A 12111-nucleotide genomic window follows, 5' to 3' on the forward strand; every position below is an offset into this window, starting at 1 on the left:
TGAGGCCGTCCTCGTGTGTGCGGAACTTGGCTATCAGTTTCTGCTCAGCGACTCTGCGCTGTCGTGTGTCACGAAGGCCGCCTTGGAGAACGCTTACCCGAATATCAGAGGCCGAATGCCCGTGACCGCTGAAGTGCTCCCCAACAGGAAGAGAACAGTCTTGCCTGGTGATTGTCGAGCGGTGTTCATTTGAAACACGAGGACGGCCTCAACCGGGATATTGGGTTCATGTCACACTATTTGTAACCCCCACAGTTGCCTAGACCTGCAGAGTTTCACTGGCTGTCTTGTCTGGAGACAATACACATCTTTTTAGCCTGTCTTGATGCTCTCTCCACTCGCATTGTTTTGTTTCTTAAAGACTTGATTAGTTGTAAGTATTCGCATTCCAACCATTATTCATGTAAATTGAGTTTGTGTCTTTATAAGCTCTGTTTGTGAACAGAATTCCCACTCACCTGAAGAAGGGGCTAAGAGCTCCGAAAGCTTGTGTGACTTTTGCTACCAAATAAACCTGTTGGACTTTAACCTGGTGTTGTTAAACTTCTTACTGTGTTTACCCCAGTCCAACGCCGGCATCTCCATATCATGCAAATCAAGAAGTCAGTTTTTCAGAAATTAATCTGTTTAGCAAGTTTTCGTTCGGGTTCAGCAAGTTTGAACCAAATAAGTGTTCGCTTTGACCAAATTTGCATATGGGGTGGGATTCTCTTGCCGCGCTCGCCTGAAAACTGGAGATTCCCACCTGACATCAATGGACCTTTACATGGTCCACCCCCTGCCCACTAGAATTCCAGTGGCAGGCGGGCTGGGAGAATTCCTGCCATGCTTCTAATTGTCCTTACAGTGAAGTGCCAGTCTCAGACATAATGACCGGAATTTTACCGGCATGCCCGTCCCGGAACCGGGGTGGGCGAGGCTCTCAGTACGGAATTCTCCATCGGCCTCGGGCGGGGTTTTACGAGCCTCACCCCAGCAAAGTTGTAAAATCCCAGCCGATGTTGTGCCATGGTTTATTGTCTGTATCACTTGAGATGAATTCCCACTCACCTGAAGAAGGGGCTTAAGGCTCCGAAAGCTTGTGTGGCTTTTGCTACCAAATAAACCTGTTGGACTTTAACCTGGTGTTGTTAAACTTCTTACTGCACTTAAGATGCAGCAGAATTCAAAATGGCACTCAAAGTAAGTACGCTTTAAACTCCAGTGCACTTACTGGGTGCAAATGGTAATAAAGGTGGAACTTTCAATCCTCGCTTAAAGCGGGCAATATTGGACGAGTCACCGGATATAATCTGGCTTTCCTTTCTTTCCCTGCCACCCACCACTGCAACTACAGCCACTGAAATGAATGTTGGCCCAATGGGGTCAATTCCAACTTCGGCAGAGCTCTTTCAGCTGGCACTGGTGGGTCAGCTACCTGGTTACACACCCAACCCAATTGACAGTCGGGTAACTAAGCCAGTAACTCCATTCATTGCCTCCCATCAAAGTTATTCTCAGGGTGGCAGAGTCCAGTTTGATAATAAACAATGGATGGAATTCGGAGTCCTACACTAACCAAGTTATCACTCTTCCTGCAAAGGGATCTCTTCACAATGAGCAGTGGAGCTTGAAATTAAACTTCCACGCTGTTATGTACGCGGTGTGTGGCCCCTTTAAAGAGGACGGAGCAGGTGACCCAGAGCATGGGGTGACCTGCCCGGGAAACCGCCCCTACAGCCACTCGAGGGCTGGAATGCGAGAAGTAGAGATCTACAATGAACCCTATCATCCCCGTGGCTTGCCTTTCTGTGTCTCGGTAGTCTCAGACCTCACACACACAGTGGAATGGTTCAATGGAAGGGAAGATTGAGAGAGCTAATCTGTCACCCAATGGGCACTCTCTGAACTTGAATATTCCCTCCAAATTAAAAACATCCTTCAAAATTAAGACATTCTTAATTTGTCCTTTTTGTTGGGATATTTCTGCAAGTTCATAGGGTGGAATTCTCCCGTTTTGAGACTAGGTGAGCTGGTGGCATCAGTCCCACCTGACAGGATGGCAGGATCCCAGATTCAACACTTGCAAGTTAATTATGCACGAGTGCATTCACTTCCGAGTCGGCTGACGGGCCAGCTCATTCAGCCGCTGGCCATCAGCTAGCGGGTTTAAAGGCCCCAGCGCTTTATTTAAATACTAGTCCAGCACATCCGTATCACTCTTTCCAGCTCAGCTGTCCTCACCAGACCATGCAACTTGTCAGCAACCGAGGGAAAAAGCCATCAGCCTCCAGGAGAAGTCTGCTCCTTGATTCAACCAATCTTTCCCCTGAGCCTCTTCACCTGCACCTTCCCCACTTGCACCATTTGGAGTCCTCCCCCTTTCAGTAAGTGATACGGTATCCCTTTGACCCCCTTGTTTCTGAGCTTTTCACGCAGCCTGGTCGGAGTCCAGCTTCCCTCCCCTTGGTCTTCCGTCTGCCTTCCTTTGTTCATCGTCCTCATCCTCCATCTTGTCTCTCTGAACGCCATTGCGCAGCCCCCCCCCTTTCCACATTCCTCCCCCACCTTGTCTTTGTTTGGTCACCCTTCACCTCAGTCTCACCTCATGCTCCATCCCCAGTCGAAACCTCGATCTTTGTTGTGGTGGCAGTCTGCGTCCCATAGCACAGTCCTGGCCAGATAGAAACTGGTGTGTGGCACTAGGTGCAAGAAGATCCCTGTACTCCCCAACCCCAGGCACTGTACTGATCAGACTCAGTGACACAGAAGGGTCCATGGGTCCAGCAGCACGGTGCAGTCCATAAAGGGGAGCTCGGCTGGAAGGTGGAGGGCAGGTGTCGGTCTGTCCTGGCAGCGCGTCAGTAGCAGCACAGCACTATGCAGAAAGGTTGTTGCACTCACTTTGCCATCTCTGGTGAACTGAGGACCGCTTTGTGGATGCCACTCATTAACAATCGGGCTTAATGCTGATGTAAATTCCTGTTGATATGGTGCAAATTGAAAAGCCAGACAGAACACTGTCAGGGCAGCTGCTTTAATGAGCATTCATGGGCTGCAAATAAATGCAAATGGTGTTTGTGCCACCTGCCCTGCTTGGAAGAGTGACCCGCTATTAACCTGCCATTGGGAGAATTGCAACAGGATTTTATGCCAGCGAGTTTCCCACTTTTCGGCTCCCGCTAGGTTCTCCAATCCTGCCCACCGCCAAACCTGCCCTGGGCGGGTTGCGAGAATTCTGCCCATAGTAATTTCCAATCGAGTAAGCACATCTTTTAATAACTGTAAAAGTAATTACTGAAAATACACAGCATTTCTTGAGAGATAGGGGAAGCCGTGGTGTGGTATTGTGACTGGACTAGTATTCTAGAGACTCCGGGTAATGCTCTGGGGACCCGGATTCTAACCCCATCACGGTAGATGGTAAAGTTGGAATTCAATAAAAATCTGGAATTAAAAGTCTAACGATGACCATGAAACCTTTGTCGATTGTCATAGAAACCCACCTGGTTTGCTAATGTCCTTTACGGAAGGAAATCTGCCGTCCTTACCTGGCCTGACCTACATGTGACTCCAGAGCCACAGCAATGTGGTTGACTTGCAAACGCCCTCTGAAATGGCCTAGCAAACCACTCAGTTCAAGGGCAGTTAGGGATTGGTGATAAATGTTGGCCCAGCCAGCAACACTCACATCCCCTGAATAAATATAAAAGAAAGAGAATAATATTACTTATTGGCAAGATTACAATTGGCACAATATAATGGATTTAGCATGTGCCGTCAATTGTCTTTTGCAATAATTAGATTTTAATGAACAAATTGTTAATGTTTTAGGCCAGTTGGGTAAATCTCATGCCCCTTTTAGGCTGCTTGGGCAGATTGCTCTAGAACAGATTGCACAGCCTAATGATGGATTATCTGTGCTGTCACTTGAATATCAGTAGTATACATGATTGTATTTGGAGGAAGCATTGAGTGCTAATAGCAGTGAAGTGTAGATAGTAAAAGGGGTGTCTCTGTGAATATTTTAACTTATCCTGTCCTCTGATTGCATATTCATAGGGGTTCATTGAATCCCTACAGTGCAGAAAGAGGTCATTTGGCCCATCAAGTCTGCACCAACTCTCTGAAAGCACATCCCACCCAGGCCCTCCCCTCCCCCCCCATCCCCATAACCCCATGCATTTCCCGTGGCCAATCCACCTAACCTGCCCATCTGTGAACACTGATGGGGCAATTTACCATGGCCAGTCCACCTAACCTGCACATCTTTGGAAACCCACGCAGACACTAGGAGAACATGCAAACTCCTCACAGATTGTCACCCAAGGCCGGAATCAAACCAGGGTCCCTGGTGCTATGAGACAGTAATGCTAGCCACTGTGCCACTCTATCGTACCCAATCATGATTCATTTTTTAAAGTTCTCATGGCCCCAGTTAAAATAACCTGCTGCAAGATCCAGTTTTTACATTATTAATAAATTGGATTGTGTCTCCACTTTGTCTCGTCCTCCAATAAACACAAGTTCAGTTGTGTGACCCTTTCTCACAGCATAGAGCCAAAGTCCTGTCATCCTTAATGCTCTTCTGAATGGAGCACATTAATTGTGTTGTATCATGCTTTATCTGGAATTGAATCATGGTTATGAAGCTTGTTATAATTTCTGTGCCAAATGAAATGTCAACCTGTATGTACATCGCACTTTGGAAATTCTATAAAAATGAAGGTATTGAGAATAATCAATGTCCTGCGTTCAAAATGTAATCTTAGTAACGGGCCATTCTGTGCTTATTTATGAATTGATTACTTTCTGTCCACAATAGCTTTGCATGATTTATGAACTCCTATTATTTGTTTCCAGACAGAGTATGAAGTTATGCCAGATGAAAAACGTGAAGAAAAAGGACAAGAAATGATCAGTAAATACCTCACCCCAGAGGTAAGGACTCAGCGTTAAGATTCAAGGCTATTCGCTGCCTGTTCTGTGGCTAGAGGATAGTTTGGTAAATGAGTTAGAGCTGATCTCACAGTTAGGAAGTGATGAGACGCTGTTCTAATCCTTGCATGTACCAAGATCCTGAGGTTAGGGTGAGGAATTCTCTAATCCTACCAACTTGCCACAACAACAACTTGAACATAAATCAAATCCTAAGCGTACTTTAGTTGGTTGGATCCCGATGATGGATTAAAGCAGTTTGAAGATGAAAAACCTATCAGACTTTTCTGGTACTATGGGCAATATTTTGTGACTCCCAGGGCAGGATTTTCCAGCCACGCTCACCCCAAAAGCCGGAAAATCCCTCCCGAAGTTAGTGGACCTTTGCATGGTCCATGTCCAGCCCACTATGATTCCCGTGGTGGGCGGGACAGGAACATTTGGCCCCCCTGTGTTCATAAGAATACCTTATGGGGGCGATTTTGAGCCCAGGTCCGCGAGATCAACAACGCGGGCGGAAAATATGGAGATAATTGGGAAACGTGATCTCACCGGCGATTCCACGCCCCTCACTGGTTATGTCACAAGTTTTACACCAACAAAGGGAGAGAACCTCGGTTAAATGATTTTGCATGCATTGTAATGTCATCAGCCAGCTTCTCCTGAGCCACATGATCCCCATCACTGAACATTCAAACCTTGTTGATGGGATGTCATGTCGGTGAGGTTTACAACAGCTTTTTCACCTCATGATTCAGTCAAGGAAATTCCCCTCCCCACCCCGAGGCACAAAGGTAATTTATAGCCCCTGGGGGAGGGGTACATGCCTGGGTAGTGCCCTGGCAGTGCCAACCTGTGCCAGGGGGCAGTGATCGGGTTGGGCCCTCCGGGCTGCCCAACGGGAGGGTTCCCTTTGTGTGTGTGTGTGTGTGTGTTGGGGAAGGCTGATGCCCCCGAGAATGCAATGGTGATAGTAGAGGGAGGGTTGTGGGGTGGGCGAGGAGTTGCCCAATGCTTGCGGGGTGAGGGGGGTTGCCCAATGCCTGTGGGGTGGCGGGGGTTGGGGGTCACCACGATGCCTGTTGGGAGGGGGGGGCGTCTCCCCGGTGTTGGGGGGGGGGGGGGGTGGGGAGCCCCTGATGTTTGTGAGGGAGTTCCTAACGTGTACATTGGGAGGACGGGGTGTTCAGTTTCTGTGCTGATCGGGGCGCCCTTTAAAAGTGCACTGTAGGGATTTTATGATTCTGTGTACATGTTGGATGTAGTAAACAAGTTATAACATGCAACACAAATGCTACATGATCACCAAGTTCAGAAACAGTAGCTAAGAAAAGTTGCTACAAAGGAGACAGCTCTTCTTAACCTTCCAATTAAAAATTCACCTTCATTTTGCATCTGTGTAAATGAAATTCCCAAACTGGATCATGGGGTTAATCAAACTTGCAAATAAGTTACTTGTGTTGTGTTTTATTTGCATTACAGGAAGCTTGAAAAATTACATAATATCATATATTGGAATTTTTAAATATTCAATGACTTATCTTATTATTTTCATAATCTCCATGCCCCCCCCCCCCTCCCCAATGCACAGCCACAATTTTCATTGACCAAACAACCCAGCTTCAGTTCTCCAGCCACCCAAGGTGATGTGGGTCACAGCACCAGGGACCCAGGTTCAATTCCGGCCTGGGGTCACTGTCTGTGTGGAGTTTGCACATTCTCCCCGTGTCTGCGTGGGTTTCCTCCGAATGCTCCGGTTTCCTCCCACACACCAAAGATGTGCAGGTTAGGTGGGTTGGCCTTGCTAAACGTCCCCTTAGTGTCAGGGGATTAGCAGGGTAAATATGGGGGCTAGGGCCTGGGTGCGATTGTTGTTGGTGCAGACTCGATGGGCCAAATAGCCTCCTTCTGCAGTGTAGAGATTCTAAGGGAAGAATAAAAAAATCAGCTAGAAGACTGAAGGGGAAAGAAAGAGGAAGAGATTTAATAATGGAACACAAGCCATTATTTAATTCTCAATAAAATAATTAATGAAATTCTGAACGCACATTGAGAACTGAAGCACCATGAAAATTAAGATGGAACTTTGAATCTGACAATAGCTATTTGTACATTTTTCCAAACTGTGGTGAGCTGCATGCATAGTTAACAATAATCCTACATGAGCACAGTAGTTGATTCTGATACTAGCATATGTTAGTGGTGCATCTTCCAGGTACAGATTGGGTGGCACGGTGGTTAGCTCTGCTGCCTCACAGTGCCAGGAATCCGGGTTCAATTCCAGTCTCGGGTGACTGTGTGAAGTTTGCGCGTTCTCTCTGTTTTTGCGTGGGCTTTCTCTGGGTGCTCTGGTTTCCTCTCTGTCCAAAGATGTGCAGGTTAGGTGAATTGGCCGTGCTAAATTGCCCCTTGGTGCCCAAAGATGTATAGGTTAGGTGGATTGGCCACGCTAAATTGCCCTTTAGTGTCGATGAGATTAGTAGGGTAAAAACGTGGGGTTACGGGGATAGGGCCTGGGTGGGATTATTGCCAATTCAGGCTTGATGGGCCGAATGGCCTCCTTCTGCACTGTCATGATTCTATGATTCTATTGCGGAATAAATCACTGAGGGGACGTGAAACAGCAGCCAAAGATGTGTAGGTTAGGTGGATTGGCCATGCTAAATTGCCCTTTAGTGTCCAAAGCTGTGCAGGTTAGGTGGATTGATCTGCTGATTGGAAAGAGCTAAATGTTGCAACTAAATGTCTTGTAGCTAAATAACATGTTTTAAAATTCCTTCCTACTCCTATCCAAAGAAAATATTTGGACAATAATTGAAAGAACAAGATCACATTTTCTGCAATCGTATGAAGATTTTTAACCTCTCTGAGACCAATACAACTGTCTTTGAGAGCAGTATAACATTAACCTCAATCAGGTTTTACATAATCAGTGATAATTTGCTTGCCACCCGAGTATAATATTAGTCTCACTTTCCTATGGAGCTTTGTTAAAATCATACTCTTTTAACGTGGTTGTATTTTTTAAGCAATATGGATGAGGTATAATTGCAACGTACGACAAATGGACTTGGATTAATGATTGTATAATCTCATTTTCACTTTTTTTATATATGTAAATGTTGCCAGGTCAGACCCTGCCTTTCACGCTGGGCAAAAGATGGATGAGTTTAAGTTAATTAACTGATTGCCCACTTAATGCAGTCGGCTGTGTGAAAAATTGCTGCTGGATTTGCCTAATATATAGTTTTCAAAGAAATTGATTATGTGAGATATATGATAAAGTTGCTAATATTAAAGGCAAGGTGTTTTTTTCTTTCCGGATGCAAGCTTGTAGGACTGTTTCGCACAGATTTCCATGTGAAGCAGTGGGCTTTCTCATTAATTAAGGCTTTGCTTTTGGTGAATTGGAAATTGCCCCCATCTGAATCAAAGTAGTGGTAACCGAACTTTTGATTTTGAATTTGATTTGATTTATTATTGTCACATGTATTAGTATACAGTGAGAAGTATTGTTTCTTGCGTGCTATACAGACAAAGCATACCATTTATAGAGAAGGAAATGAGCGAGTGCAGAATGTAGTGTTACAGTCATAGGCAGGGTGTAGAGAAAGATCAACTTGATGCAAGGTAAGTCCATTCAGAAGTCTGATGGCAGCAGGGAAGAAGCTGTTCTTGAGTTGGTTGGTACGTGAGCTCAGACTTTTGTATCTTTTTCCTGACGGAAGAAGGTGGAAGAGAGAATGTTCGGGGTGAGTGGGGTCCTTGATTATGCTGGCTCCTTTGCCGAGGCAGCGGGAAGTGTAGACAGAGTCAATGGATGGGGAGGCTGGTTTATTTATGAACTTATTTATTTCTTCATTAAACTGAAGCTAACAGAAATCACCTTTGTTTTCTCTTTGTGGTTCCCAGTTCCAGATGTACTTATATATGGAGATGAAACAATTTAATTCTGCATAATAGTACTAAAAATCTGAAGTTCTGTTTCCTAGTATTGACTCAGGATGGCCTCTCTGGTGTTTCTTTCTGTTTGGTTAGTTGGATACTCTCAAAACGCAATCACTTTTTATTAAGAATTAGGTATATTGTATATAAAGAATATTTGGAATATAACTTGCTTTTATGTTACATTTCCGTTTTTATAAACATTAAGATCATAGAACCCCTGCAGTGCAGAAGAGGCCATTTGGCCCATTGAGTCTGCACCAACTCTCTGACAGAGTATCTTGCCCATGCCCTCTTCCCCCATCCTATCCCCATAAACCCATACATTTTATCATGGCTAATCCATCTAACCTTTCACATCTTTGAACACTAAAGGGCAATTTAGCATGGCCAATCCACCTAACCTCCACATCTTTGTGCTCTGGGAGGAAACTGGAGCACCCGGAGGAAACCCACACCGACAATGTGCAAATTCCACATAGATAGTCACCCGAAGATGGAATTGAACCCGGGTCCCTGGAGCTGTGAGGCAGGAGTGCTAACCACTGTGCCACCGTGCTGTTAAGCTGTTTGGTGAAAATCTATGGAATTATATAATTGGTGTTACAGACAAGAAGGGGATTAATTTAAACAGCATAAATTTCTCCTCTCACTACCCATCCGCAAACAGAAAGGTGTTTTGATTTGCTTCCCCCATTATTAGTGTGGAGTATTTCCCAGCCCCTTGGTAGAAGGGCGGCACGGTGGCACAGTGGTTAGCACTGCTGCTTCACAGCTCCAGGGTCCCAGGTTCGATTCCCGGCTTGGGTCACTGTCTGTGTGGAGTTTGCACATTCCCCTCGTGTCTGCGTGGGTTTCCTCCGGGTGCTCCGGTTTCCTCCCACAGTCCAAAGATGTGCGGGTTAGGTTGATTGGCCATGCTAAAATTGCCCCTTAGTGTCCTGGGATGCGTGGATTAGCGGGTAAATATGTAGGGACATGGGGGTAGGGCCTGGGTGGGATTGTGGTCGGTGCAGACTCGATGGGCCGAATGGCCTCTTTCTGTACTGTAGGGTTTCTATGATTTCTATGGTATGGGTGTGATCCAATTTTCTATTAATAGCCCCACAGCAAACTTGAGATAGGATGAACTCAAAAGTGTTAGTTTGCTTGCACACTCTTAAACTGTGGGAGGAGGGTCGCAATATTGCCCTTTTGCATTTATGCAGTAAAAGAGGGATAGAGAAAATAAATATTTACAGTGCGAAGAACACAAGTCCAATCAGGTATTCCTTCATGGAAATCAGCAGGTTGAAAACCAATACTGGATAATTCAGTTTTCCGGTGATGCTGAGATGAGCATGCAGAGATGAATCAAATTTCTAGGATAGGGTACAGACCTTCCAGTAGAAGCAGTGCAGATGGGGCCAGATGTCCAACCTGAGCCAGAGCTCCTTATCTGTCGTGCTGCTGGTTAGATGGTAAAGTAGCAGACTGACTTTGCAGAATTTGATTTATTATTTGGCTTGATTTATTATTGTCACATGTATTGGTATACAATGAAAAGTATTGTTTCTTGTGCATTATACAGACAAAGCATACCGTTCATAAAGAGGAGCGAGTGCAGAATGTAGTGTTACAGTCATAGTTAAGGTGTAAAGAAAGATCAACTTAATGCAAGGTAGGCAAGACAATGTTACTGGTTCCACAAACTAGAGGTCCATGTTACTTGACTCCCACCTCTTTGTACTATCTTTGACCAAGGGTGTATATCCCTCATCTGGGTTCCTGAGATTGGTAAATGTCTCAACCATTAAAAATTGAAGGAAGGTTGTGGGGCCTTTTGTCCAAGCATGCCTGGGTTATGAAATGCAGATAGCCTTTGTCTAGCTCTCTTTGAATTTGGTCTGTGCGGCCCACAGGGGAGGGGGTCCTAGTGTCTCATTACAGCTAAAGAAGTGCAATTTTCAATAACACTGCCAGGTAGCTCCTTTGTTTGGGGTCACAGACAGACATAAATTCAGTTTTTGAGATAGCAGTGAGTGTATCTCCTATACTTTATATATAGAAAAAACACAAGGTGAGGTCTTAGTCTCCTCACACTGGGCAGACTATTAAAAGGTAATGAGGAAAAATGCTAGTTTCAATCCACCACAGTTTCTCATCAGGCAAAACCGTTATTAAAAACATCTCTGAAATAAAGATTGCCCATTACATTTGCAGACTCTCTTGTGGCAGTGCTATAAATATGCTGGTGCTGATTTACATCGCTGTAGGTGAAATTTCTAAATAGTGTTTTCCCCAATGTGAAATACAAACACAGCTGGTTCTTTAAATGAGTTAATTTAACTGGAGGGAGGGGTGGGCAATAAACTTCCCCTTCTCTCTTCCCAGTGCCAGCACGGAAATGGAAATGTGCATCACACCCGCCGACGCATCCTGTTCCAACCCCACTTCTTCCCTCTTCCTGCCCCCTTCACTTGCTGGCAAACAAAAATACCTCCACTTGCCTCAATTTAAAATTTGAGGACTCCCTTCAGTTAATTGGGGGTTAATTTATTTAAGTGTGGTCCGGGCTCCTAGTTGGGATTTTTTTCTCCCCCGTAACTTACGTGAACATTTACCAACCAGCATTCCTGACTATTCGGGGAGTGGCATAATGGGGACAAGAACAGGGCCACATCCACCAGCAAGGCCAATCTGAATGTTTACACATTTAGGTTAATCATTATTTTAGAGCTATAAACTAGAGACTTGCTGATCTATGTTTAGAAAGGCATATAAAATAGTAGGGAATATGCCATTTCACAATGCATTAAAGTGCCTTTGTCACATTGATTGGCAGCTAGTAAATGGACAACAACACAAACACTCCTGGGCTCCAATATGAGGTACCATTCCTCAGAGAAATACTCCAGACAAAACACTTCGAAATGCAGTTGCCGTAAGATAATCCAATCACTTCTTACTGTGACAATTTTGAGAGATTCTGGTTGCATTGCCCATTCAGCAGTAGTGTGATGTTCTTGGAAAATTATGGCATTTTTTTATTCTTGCGTAAGAAAGAAGAATGTTATATGTAAAACCTTTTCAAATCTCTGATCTTGGGCCTGTTGCTATAATTGGTCTTTAATCTACATGTACACATGGAACTCATTATTTTAATCAGTCATGATGCAGATCAAAACATTGTATGGTTCTTTTGTACTGAAGATAGTGCAAAATTGCTTACTTTATTTTCTGTAAAAGCGTTCCCATGCCTCCAATCTA

The 12111-nt window shown here is 44.8% G+C and overlaps 1 protein-coding gene across 3 annotated transcripts in view; it reads left to right on the forward strand.

Annotated features, from left to right (window-relative positions):
• LOC144500429 (U6 snRNA-associated Sm-like protein LSm1) overlaps nt 1–12111 on the forward strand; it is a 317623-nt gene that overhangs the window by 210663 nt on the left and 94849 nt on the right. For all 3 annotated transcript variants that reach the window (XM_078223322.1, XM_078223321.1, XM_078223324.1), the window contains exon 4: nt 4843–4920. In XM_078223322.1, the coding sequence (XP_078079448.1) occupies nt 4843–4920 (78 nt within the window). The remainder of the gene's footprint in view (nt 1–4842; nt 4921–12111) is intronic.

The sequence above is a fragment of the Mustelus asterias genome, chromosome 11 (genome assembly GCF_964213995.1).
Source record: "Mustelus asterias chromosome 11, sMusAst1.hap1.1, whole genome shotgun sequence".
NCBI lineage: Eukaryota > Metazoa > Chordata > Chondrichthyes > Carcharhiniformes > Triakidae > Mustelus > Mustelus asterias.